The sequence below is a fragment of the Leucopleurus acutus genome (assembly GCF_964270905.1).
Source record: "Leucopleurus acutus genome assembly, chromosome: 7".
Classification (NCBI taxonomy): Eukaryota; Metazoa; Chordata; class Mammalia; order Artiodactyla; family Delphinidae; genus Leucopleurus; species Leucopleurus acutus.
The window spans coordinates 115244711-115261732 of NC_139150.1; the positions used below are offsets into that span (position 1 = coordinate 115244711).

Genomic DNA, 17022 nt, shown 5'->3' on the forward strand with positions numbered 1-17022 from the left:
CGCCTACATCATCTAAGTCTGTGGGAGTCTGTCTTCGTCAGATTCTGCTCACAGGGGGCCAATGACTGATTTCCTTCCAGTTTATTTAGAATATGTGGAGAAGCCAGAGGGAGCCGAGTATTTTGTCATAAATGCAGATTTGGAAGGCAAAATGAGTTTCAAAGCTCTCTTCCATAGTGCAGTAGGGAGACACAGACTGAGCTTTTAAGTTTTCGGTTCAAGTCCTAGAGCGTAAACTACAGCAGCCAAGGCGTTCTGATGAAAGGAGAATAAGGTACAGCACGTGAGGGATGGGGGCGGACTCACGCGCCCCACGTACTGAAGATTCTCTCCTTAAGAAGGGAAAGGAAAAGAACTTCCGCCCTTTAACATGAAGTTCACGCACACGTAGCTAAAATTTTCTGGGCTCCGGCGCATCCCTGAGGCCCCGCAGGCGGCTTCCCCCGGGGCGGGCAGTCAGAGGAGCCGGACGGTGACGCACCGAGTCGTCCTCAGCTCGCGTCCCTCTCCGGCCGCCCAGCGCGGAGCCGCAGGGCAGCGGCTGGGAGACCGCGAGCCCCGGTGCGGCTTGCGACCCGGTGCCGAGCGCGCCCCGAGCCCCGCGCCCCCGGGAGCGAGGCCGGTCGGCGGCCGCGCCGGAGCCGGTGCGGAGGGGGCGGGAGGCGGATGCGGGTCCGCGCGGGCGCCGCGTCCTCCGCTTCCAGCCGAGCCGCATCCGGAGCGCCCGCAGCTCGGATCCGGGGAGGAAGGTGGGCCCGGAGGAGGCGGGACGGGAGAGGGGTCTGGGAGGGGTCCCGAGGAGGCGGGGCGGGGAAGAGGAGCGTGGATGGGGGAGGGAAGGACGGAGGGGCGCGCAGACCGAGCGGCGGCCGCGGGTGGGCACGGGCGCGCGGAGCCGGCAGCGGCCACGGGAACCGGGAGCGGCTCCGGGAGCGTGTCCAGTGCGTCCGGCGGGGCCGGGCGGCCCACGGGGTTGGCGCCGGACCTCCTCCCGCCCCACCCAGCTCCCGGCCGAGACGCGCGGTCCGGGCCCTCGTGTGAACCGGCCCCGCTTTCTCCGTCCACAGATGCTCCGGGCGCCGGCCGTGCTGTGCGTGTGCGCGGCCGCCTGGTGCGCGCAGGCTCTGGCGGCGGCCGCGGGCCGGCCGGACGGCGGCAATTTTCTGGACGACAAACAATGGCTCAGCACGGTGTCCCAGTACGACCGGGAGGCCGGACAGTGGAACCGATTCCGAGACGTAAGTCGGCGCCTTCCCGCGCTCGAGCGCGCTGCCCGGGGCGGGGTGGGGGTCAGGTTGGGGCGCGGGGAGGAAGTGGGCGCCTTGGAGGCCGCGCCGTGCTGGGGGGTCGCCTACCCGGGGTCCGGGTGCCCCCAGGTCCCCACGGTCCTCTCCCCGCCCCCAAAGGTTCGCAAAGTGCCACCTGCCCAACTTTACACGGGGCCTGGCGCTGGCGGGCACGGCCAGGGGGCTGGCGAGGCGTTGCGCTGAGGTGGGCTCGATCCCGCGGCTGGCGGCGCACCCGGTGGCCTGGGGGGCGGGAGCGGGAAGGTGTGGGCTTGTTGGCGCCCGCCCGCTCCCGGGGACGGCGGGTGTCTGGGGCCCCGGTGAGCGTCAGCCTCCACACCCGGCGAGGACCTGCACTCGATCACGATGTTGCAGACTCTGTGCGGCGAGGGTGGGCTGCTGGGGCGGCAGTGATAGGGTTAAGCTGGGCCCCCCCCCCCCCCACCAAGTCCCGCATCCTACCTGGGAGCTTCCTCAGGGACGATGAGGTCTATCGAGACAGCCTGTACCTGAGACCCGACCGCGGGTCGCTGTGCACCTGCTGGTCAGTGTCCACCGCACGCGGACGCAGCGCAGCCGCGGGGCCGGGCGCGGTGGTCCCGGTGGGGCTGCCCCGCCCCCCGCCCCACTTAAGCCTCTGTGGTCGCGTTGGCAGACGCCAGCAGCGCTCCGCACACCTGAGGACCCTCAGGACCCGCCCGCAGCGCCTCGTGCGCAGGGGCGGATCCGCTCCCTCGGGCAGATCACACTCCGTCCTCATTTGGAAAATTGGGAAAGTGAGTGGAAGCTCGGGCTAGTTTCATCCTGCGCCCTTCACCCCCAGCCGCTCGCAATACCCCTCACAAGAAGTGGCTGACAAGCCAAGCCCAACGTGGAGCCGATTCTGGCAGCCGGATTCCGCAAGAAACGCTCATTTTTACTTAAAATTCGACGTAGCATCTCATTGATAATAGGCCTGCGTATAGGTGCTGGAAAACGATGGTGGTCGCGTTTAGCAGGGCTCTGTCTTACATGCCTGTGAGTGAAGCCTAAGCAACATTTTACTGCTGAGTACAATTTCTTGTACCGGCGAACCCCTTACACTCCTGTTTTATTCAAGTTGATGCTGATGTCGAATACGATCCAAAAGGCCAGCAGGCGAATGAGATATTTCTAAACCTAGGGGAAAATTTCTACTCATCCTGCCTTCATTTGGGTTGAACATTTGTAACTGTTCGAATAATGCTTCCTATTATGACATTTCGTTGCTGAATGGCTACTTTAAAAATCTTTAGAAAATGGATTTTATGCTTCCTTCTCTAAAACATATTTTAAATCTTGAATACCTTAGTATTCTCTGACTTCATTCAAATTACTTTATTGAATTATTAAGAGCAAACCAGTCTATACTCGGACAGTTTGTAAATGTGCTTGATTTAAACGACTTGAGAAAGCTGAGTGGCCTGGAAGGATTAAATATTCCAGGATTCCTGCAGCCAGCTTCTACGGAGACCAAGTAGACTATTGTTTTGCTATCGTGTTTGCAGTTATTCTTATGTGATCTCAGGGGCAAAATCCATCAAAATTATATGTTAAATTTAAGTAAAGGATTTACTGAGGGTTTTGTTTTTGGCAGACATGTTTGAAGTACATGCAAATATACATGCAAATGTAATAAGGATTTATTTGAAAAACTTCTGCAAGGTTTTAGGCTTACCGTTTTAGTAAGACAGTTAAATTTTGTGGATGGCTTCTGGAGGGCAGGCAGGAGATAAGTGATTGTTCCCCTTTGAACCACCTGTAGCTTATTGTTAGCATGATAAAAGGTGTGCTGACAGTGTGAGGTCTCAATGCAGAATGCACGATGGATCCTTATTTAGACCACCCACCCCAGTGGCAATTTACATATTTTCTTTATGTTTTGGGGAGTTGTTAGCTTGATAATTTCTTTCTTTTTCACAATGTTGTTTATTGGTTGGTTCATTTTAAACTGGGAACACATGGTTAGGAGGCATTGCTTGAAACAAGTCTGTACTGCACGGAATCTACCTTTAAATGTTCTGCCTCAGCTCTGATATCTTAAATAATGGCATTGCATACTCAGTTTTATAAAGGCAAAGAAACAAGGAAATCTGAACCTCTTCTTTTGGAAACAGTTTGATTGAAGCACTTCTGTTGACTGCTTTTCTCCCATTAAAATATAATTAATTTCATTTAGAAAAAAGCTTTGAGATTTCTCAGCATAATTGTTGCTGAAATGAATTCTTACCATCTTGTGGCTATTTTACACAGTTACCATTATTTTAGAAGTCACTCCTTAATGCAAGCTGGAAATATATCTTCTTTCGAATAATATTTGAAAACTATTTTGAATAATAGTTGAAAATACAATTAATCATTCTATTTTAATTGAATGATTTTTTAAAATAAATGTAGTCTTGAAGTAGGTTTTATATAATATAAATTGTTTTATATAATAAAGCTTTAGAAATAAAGACCATGGTTAGGAAATATGTGAGAGTAGGTGAACAGAAGAAGCAGGATCATTGATGACTCGGTGGTGAAGGATGAGTCATATTCCCAGTTTCCTCAGGATAAATCACAGAGAAATAAGAGAACCATAGGCAAGCTTACAGTGAGTAAGTATTAACATAGGAGCAGCTTCAAGTAATTGTGACCACTCTATACCCTGTACTAGCAACGCTCTTTGAATAAATTTTGTGGCCCTTTTAAAGTGTACAAAATGATGTATAGACACAGAGCACTTGTATCCTTTTGAAAATCAAAAGGATATATTATATTTGGTTATTGGTATAAAATTCCTGTAGAGATTCTAGTCTCCATGTTTTAGCAAAAATAAAAGTTTAATTTGAAGATAGAAGGAGGTCCACACATTTTAAAATAAGTGTGGTAGATTGAGCCAGCCTATTCAGGGTATAATGATGAGATGTTGAAATAAAGCAGACACAGAACTCTCAACCTCAGGGTATGTTAAGTAGATACTCTGGTTGCATGGCATTTTCTACTTTTTTAGTTCTGTTGAGTGGTGATAAAATCCAGAACCCAAGACTCCTCAGTGGGGGAATTGTGGGAATACTACGACCTTCAGCAGGTACAGGGTAGAGACCCCCTCACCCCGTTTTTGCAAACATGAATATATACACCAGTCTATTAGGAGAATTGGATATCAGTATCATTATAAGGAAACCATGAATCACATGGTTTATATATTATATATTTCAAACATTTATGATTTATAAGTCAATTAAACTATACTCTTTATCATGTAATAAATGAGTATGGAATTTGGAAACCAATAAATTAATCGGCAGTGAATGATATACCACCATCAACCTTTTATATTATTGATTTCACTGGAAGACACATACTAATTAGGAATGATAGAGGGATACTGTATGTTGGCAGCAGTACAATAAAATCTAGCAAAAGTGGCAGTGTTGGTCATGCTAATTTTAAATAACTCATATAATCAAATCAGAAGTCTGTCCTTAAATTGAAATGCCAATGCTTCTGGGTTACATTTCTTTTTCAATAAAAATATCTGGGAGTGGTGGGTAGGGGGAAGATGTAGGGATGAATAGGTGGATCACAGAGAAATCTTTTTTTTTAATCAAAGATACTTTTAAAAAATTTTCTTTCAGAAATATAGTTGATTTACAATGTTGTGTTAGTTTCAGGTCTACAATAAAGTGATTCAGTTATATATATATACAAGATATATGTATGTATGTGTATATATATATATACACACACACACACACACACACGATACTGAGTATAGTTCACTGTGCTATACAGTAGGTCCTTGTTGATTATCTATTTTATATATAGTGGTATGTATATTTTAATCCCAAACTCCTAATTTATCCCTTCCACCAACCTTTCCCCTTCGGTAACCATAAGTTTGTTTTCTATGTCTGTGAGTGAGTCTGTTTATGATTTGTAAATAAGTTCATTTGTATCATTTTTTTAGATTCCACATATACGTGATATCATATGATACTTGTGTTTCTCTGTCTGACTTAGTTCACTCAGTATGATAATCTCTAGGTCCATCCATGTTGCTGCAAGTGGCATTATTTCCTTCTTTTTTATGGCCGAGTAGTATTCCATTTGTATATATGTACCACAACTTCTTTATCCAGTTCTCTGTCCATTGACATTTAGGTTGCTTCCATGTCTTGGCTATTGTAAATAATGCTGCTGTGAACATTTGGGTGTGTGTATCTTTTGGAATTAGTGTTTTCGTTTTCTTCAGATATGTACAGTATGGAGGGTCCTTAAAAAACTAAAAGTAGAGTTACCATATAATCCAGTGATCTGGCTTCTGGGCATATATCTGGAAAAAACTATAATTTGAAAAGATACATGCACCACAGAGGATATTTTGGGCAGTGAAAATAGTCTGTATGATAGTAAGATGGTAGATACATGTCACTGTACATTTGTCCAAGCCCAAGGGTGAACCCTAAGGTAAACCGTGGACTTTGGGTGACTATGATGTGTCCTGTAGTGGGATCAATTGTAACATTGTAACAGATGTCCCAACCGGTGGGGAGGGTGACAAGGGAAATTCATGCACGTGTGGGCAGTGCGTATATGAGAAATCTCGGTACCTTCCTCTCAGTTTTTCTGTGAACCTAAAACTGCTCTACAGAAGTAGAGTCTTAAGGGGCTTCCCTGGTGGTGCAGTGGCTAAGAATCTGCCTGCCAATGCAGGGGACACAGGTTCGAGCCGTGGTCCGGGAAGATCCCACATGCCGCGTAGCAACTAAGCCCGTGCGCCACAACTACTGAGCCTGTGCTCTAGAGCCCGTGAACCGCAACTAGAGAAAGCCTGTGCGCAGCAATGAAGACCCAACAGAGCCAAAAATAAAATAAAAAAAAAAGTAGAGTCAAAAAAAAATCATAACCACAACTCCATCACCTCAAAAAACAAATTAAAAACCGGGGGCTCATTTTGAACACTGTTTTAAGAAGTGGTTACCATTTGTGTTGCAAAACCTGAAATCAACTTCAATTACATTTGTTCCTTGAGTAATTTTTAATACTCTTTAGATGTATTGGAAGCAGTAGGTAGTAAAGTTTTACAATTTAACTTTAAAAATGCAACCTTAACGTAAATTAAGGGACATGTGAAGTGTTGTGAAAATGTAAAATATAGGTCGAGGTGTCTCAGAGGCACTCAAATTATAAGTTGGTCTTTTAAAAATGCCTGATTTGGGCATACTGAATAGTAAGTGAACACTTACGGACTTCTTGTTTTTAAAATTTTATTGAAGTATAGCTGATTTACAATGTTGTGCTAATTTCTGCTGTGCAGCAAATTGATTCAGTTATACGTGTGTGTGTGTGTGTATATATGGTCTGATGCTTTTTCATTGTCTATCACAGAATATTGAGTATATCAGTAGTTCCCTGTGCTCTACAGGAGGACCTTGTTGTTTATGTATTCTCTCTATAATAGTTTACATCTGCTAATCTCAAACTCTTATGAACTTTTTTCTTTTTCTTTCCCTTTTCATTTGAGTTGGGGTTCGAGCGAACAGATTATTTGAGAGAGAAGGCTGATGTGGGGGGGATGTTTCCGCATCCTTAGTGGCTGCTGAGGAATAAAGCACCCCCCAACCCCGTCATCTGTTAACTGGGACGCAGCTGTTAGAAAGTAAATAGGATGGTTTCTGTGCCTATTCCAAGGAAACTACTCTTGATTTAAAAGGCATTACATACAGTATTTCTTTTTCTCTTTCTGACTTACTTCACCTTGTATGCTAACATATATATATATATATGGAATATAAAAAAAATTTAAAAGGTTCTGACGAACCTAGGGGCAGGACAGGAAGAAAGACACAGACGTAGAGAATGGACTTGAGGACACGGGGAGGGGGAAGGGTAAGCTGGGATGAAGTGAGAGAGTGGCATGGGCATATATACACTACCAAATGTAAAATAGATAGCTACTGGGAAGCAGCCGCATAGCACAGGGAGATCAGCTGGGTGCTTTGTGACCACCTAGAGGGGTGGGATAGGGAGGGTGGGAGGGAGACACAAGAGGGAGGAGATATGGGGATATATGTATATGTATAACTGATTCACTTTGTTATAAAGCAGAAACTAACACACCATTGTAAAGCAATTACACTCCAATAAAGATGTTAAAAAAAAAAATAAAAGGCATTACAGTTCAGACAATGGAAATCTTTAAAAGACCCCTCTCAGTGAGTTTCTTAGGTTTACAAAGGGCCCTGGCTGTGTGTCCTGACTACCCGGTATCCCCTCAAAACTGAGGCTCTTTTTTTACTGAGATATAATTGACAAATACAATTGTATATATTTAAGGTGTATGGTGTGATGAGTTCATATTCATATGTCTTGTGAAATGACCCCTTTTGTGGTACTTTAATAGTAGGCAAGACTTGTATTACTTTGCTTTTCAACAGTATGCACCAAAAATCAAATTAAACAATTAATAACAATTTGGGGAAATTTAACACATTAGACCATTATTCTCTCTGTTCAGGAATACTTTCTCAGTAGTGGATATCCAATTCTGATTTTTTTAAAAGTATATTTTTAGTGCTTCTCACTATGAAACCACATTTTAAAATGTGACACTACTATGTTTTATCACAGTTGAGAACATGGGATCTTCTTGGGAATTCTTCACAGTTAATTCCTTGCATTTTCACGATTGTTTTTCTCTCTGTCTTTTAATCTTTTGATGACAGTGGGCCACAGTGTGTTTAAAATTCCAAATCCGTGGGCTTCCCTGGTGGCGCAGTGGTTGAGAGTCCTCCTGCCGATGCAGGGGACATGGGTTCGTGCCCCGGTCCGGGAAGATCCCACATGCCGCGGAGCGGCTGGGCCCGTGAGCCGTGGCCGCTGAGCCTGTGCGTGGGAGAGGCCACAAAAGTGAGAGGCCCGTGTACCGCAAAAAAAAAAAAAAAAAAAAAAATCCAAATCCATAGCAGCCTTTGTAGACAGTGTCCGTATTTGCAGATCAGAGCTGGTGAGACTATAGCATGAGATGCTTTTTTATCTTGGACTGTTGTTCATATTGTTGAAATCAGGGGGTTACTAGAGAGACAGGCGGTTGACCTCCTAAAGGAAGCAACAGGCTTTAAAGGCCACGGGCCAGTGATTGGCTCAGCAGCAAGGGGCCATCCCCAGGCAGCATCCTGACCTCTCCTGGTCATCAGGGTCCTGGTTAAGCCCTGGCCCTGTTTAAGCACTGGTTTTATACAGTCTCCACATCCCTGTTTCTTATCACTATCCCCCCCGCCCTGCCCCCGCACACTCACCACGGTGTCAGGGTGTAGGGTGGGTTTAGTTAAGTCAGCATCACGTGAGGAAGCAGGTCAGACGATGCCCAGGGATCTACCGTTTCTGCAGAGGGGCTCCTGGGTGGAGCTGACACCGCATTGTCAGACCCCGTCAGGAGGCCTGAACCGAGTACAAAATTGAGTCGATTTGCCCTGGCTTCGTTCTGACAGATAGAAGTTAGGGGCGTGGGTAACACTTTAACTCTCCAGCTCTTGTAACTTCTTGTGAATTATTAGGAAAGTGTAACTAAGAGGACTGAGAAATAAGTTACTCTGTATGTGTGTGTGAATACATGTTCTGTATGTGTATACGTATGTATGTAGAGGTCTGTGCATAAATGTATATGTGTTGTATATATGGTTTATCTGTGCCTCTTCAAATAGGTAAAAGATTAAATAATTAGAAAACCAAGGTGTTGGTATATTGTATTATAGATATTATTTTTATATGTTAGTAAGAAAGCAGACAGTCCCCCTAAAATGTTAAGACACGGATCAGTGTTTTTTTTTTCTGGTTAAGTTTTCCGCATCTCATGAATTGAGAACGTGATCTCGTTAGCTGTTACGTGTGTGGTCCCTGTGTGCTCTCCTGGTTCTTACGGGAAGTTAGCTTGTTGGGGTTTCTATGCTAGATATACTTTTATAAACTTTTGGCTAGGTATACAAAAGGAACAGCAAGCACTGCTATAAAGCATTTATTTTCCTGCTCTTACAATAAGACTGGTTTTATTTTATTTTATTTTTCTATTGTAGTGTAGTTGATTTACAATGTTAATTTATGCTGTACAGCAAAGTGATTCAGTTATATATACATTCTTTTTTTCATATTCTTTTATATTATGGTTTATCACAGGATATTGGATATAGTTCTCTGTGCTCTACAGTAGGACCTTGTTGTTGATCCATCCTTTTGAATATGTGTATTAGCTTACATCTGCTAATCCCAAACTCCCACTCTGCCCCTTCCCCACCCCCTCTCCATTGGCAACCAGAAGTCTGTTCTCTGTGTCTGTGAGTCTGTTTCTGCTTTGTAGATAAGTTCATTTGTGTCATGTTTTCGATTCCACACGTAAGTGATATCATATGATATTGGTCTTTCTCTGAATTACTTCACTTAGTATGATAATCTCCAGGTCCATCCATGTTGCTGCAAATGGCATTATTTCCTTCTTTTTTATGGCTCAGTAATATTCCATTGTATATATTCACCACATCTTCTTTATCCATATATCTGTCGATGGACATTTAGGTTGTTTCCATGTAAGACTGCTTTTAGATCTCAGGCCTCTGACTCAGAGTAACATTTTCTGTCCTTATACAACTTGAGTTTTCATGATCTGGGCCAGAATTATTTTATTTTCTGTATTTATCTTTTAAGCAATCTGTGAATCTTCTACATTCACTATCCGAGTCCCATACGCTCCTGGAGTATTTACATGCGTCTTTCCATCTATGAACATCCTTTAGTCTTTTCAGCTCTTTCTACTTCTGTTAGCTTACAGATTTCCCTGCCCTGTGGGGCTGTGAACTCTCTACCACAGTAGACTGTGCTCTCTCCACCCCACATCCCTGCAGTTCATGGGCATCCGCACGGTGACCAGCTGGGAGTAAAGATTAGAGAACACTGACCATGAAGGAGCCCTGTGTGAGATTCACCTGCCACCTGCCCGGTCACAGGGAAAGCCTTTCAGATCTGTGTGCTTTCTAGGGACCATTTCCCTTTCTGGCCACCCCCCACCCAGTTTTGTAATTTGAATGAATATTTAATTGTTATAAAATGTCACGTGTCAAATCCGGAACTGCCTTCACCCGTCAGTCCACAGTGTGCCCCGGTGGACGTGCTGGGCCACTGTGACCACGTCCACTTGACCGTGGACTGTCAGGCTGTGCATCCCTGCATCCCCTGTGCCAATCCATCTACTTCTTCTGCAGTTTCTCTTCGACCACAGAACACTGTTGCTCTAAAGCCTTTAGAGATTTTTTGCTGCCCACTAGGTAATATCAAACCCAGTGTCCCCCCTCTCTTATGTGACTACTGCACTTCAATTCATAGATGTGCGTCTGAGTCCAGACGGTTCACGGCGCATCCAGATGTATTCATTTCCGTCACTTCTGCCTCACTTACAATTGCTGGTCTTTCAGGTAGCGATGTGTTGAGTTCCTGCCTAAGGGGACTGAATCTGAGTGCCTGGGTACAGATAGGATTTCACCTCCCCACCGTGTAACCGGCCCTCAGGAAGCGGGTGGTCCAGGCCTGGGATTCAGTCATCCTCTCGGGTCTCCATCAGTGGCCACTTTCTGTCCAGCAGGAGGGACTTGAGAGAGTGGGGGACACACAGCTTGTGCTGGAAAGGACCGCAGGTGGCCAGGTGGGACTGGCCCACAGGCCAGGAGTGAGGGACGTGGCTCCCTTCCCTTCTCCAAGGGCAGCCGGGATGTCAGCTTATCACAGGGGTGGGAGGGATGCTGGGAGGAAGGAGGCTAGGCGGGTACAGGGAGGAAGATACAGGTCACTCACTACTGGGCCTGTTTCAACCATCTCAGTATTTCTTGGAAATACTCCCTGTGCCCACGGAAGGGATTCTTATTATTTCCAGTGAGCTGTTTGCCTTGACCTTGACCTTTTTTCCTCCTGGGTCACTGGGCTGACAAGGACCACTCAGGGCTTCCGCAGTCCCGACATTTTGGATCTCACACTGCGGAATGATGCTTCTTGGCCTATAATTACTATTTTTCGGTGTCTGTTAGGTGCCAGACATATTAAGTATATAATTACATTTAGTAGAATCTTTAAAAAATATTTTTAATTGTAGTAAAAAACACATAGCATTTACCATATTTTCCATTTTTCAGTGTATAGTATAGTAGCATTAAGTGTATCCACGTTGCTGTACAAGCATCTCTAGAGCATTTTCATGTCGCAAAACTGAAGCTGCACCTGGTAAACAACTCCTGTTCCCCTCCCGCAGCCGCTGGCCATCACCCGTCTACTTTCTGCTTTTATTAATTTGACGACTTTAGGCGTCTCATGTAAGTAGAATCGTGTGGACTTGTCTTTTTGTGATTGGCTATTTTACTGAGCATAATGCCCTCAGAGTTTATCCATGTTGTTGCAAATGGCAGGATTTCCTTCCTTTTTAAAGCTGAATGATATTCCGCTGTGTGTATACACCACACACATTTGTTTATCCATTCATCCATGGATGGACACTTGGATTGCTTTCACCTCTTGGCTGTAGAAATAGACTGCCATGAACATAGGTGTGCAAATATGTCTTCAGGATCCTGCTTTCAATTCTTTGGATATATACTCAGAATGGGGATTGCTGGCTCATACGGTAGTTCTATTTAAAAATTTTTTAGGAACCTCCATATTGTTCTCCGTAGTGACTGCACCAATTTACTTCCCCACCAACAGTGCACAAGGGTTCCAGTTTCTCCACATCCTTAACAACACTTGTTTCTGGTTTTTGATGATGGCCATCCCAACAGGTATGAGGTGGTATCTCACTGTAGTGTTTTTTTTTTTTTTTTTTTGCGGTACACGGGCCTCTCACTGTTGTGGCCTCTCCCGTTGCGGAGCACAGGCTCCAGACGCGCAGGCTCAGTGGCCATGGCTCACGGGCCCAGCCGCTCCGTGGCATGTGGGATCCTCCCGGACCGGGGCATGAACCCGTGTCTCCTGCATCGGCAGGCGGACTCTCAACCACTGCGCCACCACGGAAGCCCCTCTCACTGTAGTTTTGATTTGCATTTCCCCCATGATTAGTGATGTTGAGCATCTCTTCGTGTACCCATTGGCCATTTGTATGTCACCTGGAGAAATGTCTATTCAAGTCCTTTGCCCATTTTTATCATTATTTTTTTACCAACCTGAGAAGTAGACATTATTGATATATGTTTTACAAATGGGGAAGACTTAGTTTCAACAAGCTTAATTAACCTGCTTAAGATTAGTGAGACTGGGCTTCCCTGGTAGCGCAGTGGTTGAGAGTCCGCCTGCTGATGCAGGGGACACGGGTTCGTGCCCCGGTCCGGGAAGATCCCACATGCCGCGGAGCGGCTGGGCCCGTGAGCCGTGGCCGCTGAGCCTGCGCGTCCGGAGCCTGTGCTCCGCAACGAGAGAGGCCACGACAGTCAGAGGCCCGCGTATGGCAAAAGAAAAAGAAAAGATTAGTGAGACTATTAGCTCTAAAGATCATGTTTATTTGTCTGTTTCTTATTTATTAACAGTTGACCACTTTCAATGAGTAATTACAAGCAACTGAAATTAGTTTTTTTTTTTTTTCATTTGAAATGTTATGTTGGGTCCTTTTAAATGGTCACAATTACCATCTTTTTGGTTCTTGTCTGCTAGACCAATAAATTGATAAAGACTTGGCATTTTTATTACGATTATGGAGGGAGTGTCTCTTATACAGAGTTACAGTGATATTACTATAGTTTGACCATTTCATCTTGAAGCTACAATAGAAGACTTCCAGTAGAACAGCGTTTTATCCAGACAGGCATAGTATATGTGACCATGCATAGTACCAGCATTTTTACTTAGTAATGAATTTTTTCAATATCACAGTGCAGTTCTGAATATATCTTCGGTGGGCAGGAGTGCTGTGAAAAGGAGGAGTAATGTGTCCTTATGTGGCTGTGACTGGGCTTCTGAGGACACCTATAGCATCTTTGGGAACCACTCTGCACCATTGTGCCTGCATTCCCCCTGCTACAGTTGTGGATTTATTTTCAAGGTCAAGAAAGTGGAAAAGGAATTATGTCTTACAATTTTAGACTAGAAATCCAGAAATTTTTATTGTATACAGTCAACACCTACTCCTGTAAGTGTGATCACTGTTGAATGGGTGCTGACGCAGCCTGCCAAGTTCTGTCCATGGTAGATCGCTTATTTTTCTACATTTCCCAGGTTGAATATCAAAGATTGATGGAACACCGTTGATTTTTTTAAAAAATGAAATTGCGTCATATTTAAGATAGGTTAGAGCATGTCTTGCTTTTAAAATACTTTTGTTGTCTACTGCTGTTTGGAGACTTCTCCATCTAGAATTTCATTGACGTTATTCAGTATGAACTATTTCACTGAACACGAATTCTCTGCTTTTAGAGTTTTGTAACAAAAGAGCAAAATTAATTAGCTGCCATACTGAAGAGAATATGGAGTGACTTAAGATTTAATAATTTCTATGTTTTGTAGTTATTCTGGTATGTGTTGCATGTTCCAGATAATTCTGTGGGTTTTTTACTCTTAGCATAAGGAAAAGCCCATTATTTAGCAGGAATAAAAGAAGGAGGAGGACCAGAAATGCAACAACTTAATCTAATTGTGTCCCCAGATAGATAAAACATTGCAGGCCGTTAGCTTCCTGAATCTGGTTAAATGCTTACTAGCTCTAGCTCCTGAAATAGTAATTTGATGGTCCCTTAATCACAGCTCATTTTGACTCTTCTATCACCAGCTTACTCCATGACTTTCAGAATATTTACGCGGGGCTTTCTAGGCAGGATCTTCTCAAGCGTCTGAAATATGGGCTTGCTAGTTGCCTGGACACATGGTATTAGCATCTGCTAAAGAGCAGTTTTAGAATACGGGGATATTTCTAGGCCTTCTGTAGCGTACAGTGTAGGGTGAAGTTATAGTCTTCCAGTAGGACCGTCCTGGTGACACCTGCGCTTCTCCCCCAAGTCCCTGGGCAGTCACATTCACCTCAATGAACATTCCCTGAGGCACAGCTTTTCTGGAACATCGTATCAACAAGCACTACCTTCGTATGACCTGCAAAATGTTTCTTTGACATGAAACATAATTTCTTGGAGTTCAGGTGTTAAACGCTGTATTGTTTTAAAGGACTGTTGGGCTTCCTGAAACTATGTGAATCAAGGGCCCACTCCGTGCTGGTCTGACTGAGAAGCTGCTGGTTTGGAAGCTGTGACATTTGAAAGTCACCCCCAGGGAAAGTCATGGTTTTAGGTAGATCATCACGTTGATCACGTTATCCTCAGAATTTCTTGTTGGTCACACAGGCCTGCTTGGCTTGCTAGTGTTGTCGCTGAAAATCGTTGGTTTCAGACTTGAATGCTTTCAGTTAGTTTTTTATTTCACATATTTGCCTAAGTAAAAGAATTTAAAACATGGGAAAATTGCCAGTGGGGAATGACATGTTTAATTCGGATAGCAAATTAATAGTCAAAGATAGGAGAAGACATCTCGCGAATAGGAAGTATTTGCGGGGGGGGGGGGGGATGCATTTTGAACCTTTGCCATGCATCCAGTTTTGAATATCATTGAGAACCGCCACAGCTTGTAGGTCAGGCGGTGGGATCTGGAAATCCAGTTTCAGACCTGCTTTGTTTGCTGAGTAGCCGAAAGCCAGCTGGCCTTTGCTGCCGAAAGCCTTGTGTTTATTCTTTGACTGAGGGCCTCTTTATTTACACGTGCTGCTGGTCTGACTTGTGGTTTGGGAGGCCGGGTCACCAAGGTCGCAGGTGACAAAGGCACTTCTCCTGCTGGTCTCCTGCTCACGCTGGCCTCGGGTGTGGCTCCCTCACCTGCTACCCAGATCAGAAGAAGAGTAAAGCAACAAATGTCATCTAGGGCGAAGCTGACGACCATGGGGCTCTGGGACATGTATGTTCCTGTTCACGTAATCATTTTCTGAGCTGAAAGCTATTCGCTGACTTCTGACTGGTCTGCCTGTTTGTGTGCCCTGAATGGCTCTCAAGTTTCCTGACTCCATAGCTCTCACCTTGGACTCCAAAAATAAGTTCTTTGTGAGCAGTAATCCTTGTAAGTAGTAGGTAGTTCTAGGTACAGGTGGTCTTATGTGTAATTAAAACTCATCTGTTCTTAATTGTTGAACTTGAATAACTAATTTTCACTTTTTTGTTGTTGGATTAGACTGCAGTGTTTCTGATTTGTATTTGTGGTTGAATAAAAACTTTTTTTTTTTTTGCAGTACGCGGGCCTCTCACTGTTGTGGCCTCTCCCGTTGTGGAGCACAGGCTCCGGATGCGCAGGCTCAGCGGCCATGGCTCACGGGCCCAGCCGCTCCGCGGCATGTGGGATCTTCCCGGACCGGGGCACGAACCCGCGTCCCCTGCGTCGGCAGGTGGACTCCCAACCACTGCGCCACCAGGGAAGCCCTAAAAACCTTTTTTTATTGTAGTTCTTGGGTTTAACTTTTTTTACATTTGAATTAACCTATGAATTTAAAGAACTTTCTCCTTGACGGCATGATGACACTTGTACAGTTTAATTTTTACAGGGGTTTAGCAGTACTGATGTCACAATATCTGTATAGCCGTTTCTGCAGAGCTTAGGACAGTCTTCAGCTTCCAGCTGTGCAGAGATTTTCCTAAGGCTCTCAGAGTTTCAGGGCAATATTTACTGAAGTGTGTGGGCCCCTGTTCGCCCGCACTGTCCCCACCAGCTCACCTGCAAGGTCCTGCAAGGTCGTCTCTCATCCTTGGCTGGGATCCTCCCCCTTCCACCTGGGCTAGTCTTGTGGATGGATGGCTTCCATGTTTCTAGGCTCTTCTGTGCCTACAGCATCTAACGCTTTATCAATACATTATTTCTCCCAAAGTACAGCTTGGATCTTTTTGCCCCTCTGTTGGAAACTCCTGTTCACTCTTTCACTTATGACAGAGCAGGACTACATTTGGCTGCAGCTGTAAACTTCCCTCCACGAGAAAAACTGTGGCATCGCCACATAACGGATCAGTTCATACAGGTGTGGAGTCATCTTAGAGGGATACTGTGTGATTCCTAAACCTGTTAGGGTTGAGGTTCGCTGTTTGCAATCCTAAAACATACTTGGAGGAAGATTGTTCATCAGATGGGCTCTGAAGTGAGCGAGATAAATAGCTCAGGAGAGAGACAGTGGTTGCTTCCGAGGTTGGTCTGAGGTTCTGCAGCAGGTGGGTGACACAAATTCCTCTTCAGGCCCGGGCTCACCCGGCCCACTCGTGATTTCAGTGGAGCTCAGCCTCGGGGAGAGACGGTACCAGCCACAGGGACACTGCTTCCTGCTGATGGAACCAGGTCTCTGAGGCCTTCAGGCTGTAGGCAGGTTCTGGTGGCGGGAGGTCCCTCCAGGTAGCATCTCAGCATGAGGTCACCGTGTACAGCTGGGACCCTCCTGGGGACACACACGTCTCACCGGGAGCTCCTGCTCAAATGTCAGCCCCACTGACATCCAAGGCCCTTCATCACCTGCTCTCTTCCCTGTTTTCTGTCTCAGGCACCCACACCCCAGCTGGGCCAGCATCCCTCCTTCTCTCTAGGCGGTTCTCACCTGAACGCCTGCACAGGGGCCCTTTGCCCGGCTTCTCATCTCTCCCCTAACAGTTCTCATTTTTTGTGCCAGTGTGTCCTAACCCCTCCCTGCTCTCCACAGTCG

General features: G+C 45.5%; 1 protein-coding gene across 4 annotated transcripts in view; it reads left to right on the top strand.

The window, feature by feature from the left end:
* Positions 1-1067: 1067 nt before the first annotated feature.
* The window catches only part of SPOCK3 (SPARC (osteonectin), cwcv and kazal like domains proteoglycan 3), a gene marked incomplete at both ends in the record, with an annotated part of 424393 nt that continues 408438 nt past the window's right edge, over positions 1068-17022 (top strand). For 3 of the 4 annotated variants that reach the window (XM_082843406.1, XM_082843407.1, XM_082843408.1), the window contains one exon: positions 1068-1238. In XM_082843406.1, coding sequence (XP_082699532.1) covers positions 1068-1238 — 171 coding nt within the window. The remainder of the gene's footprint in view (positions 1239-17022) is intronic. The other variant, XM_082843409.1, reaches the window with a different exon arrangement.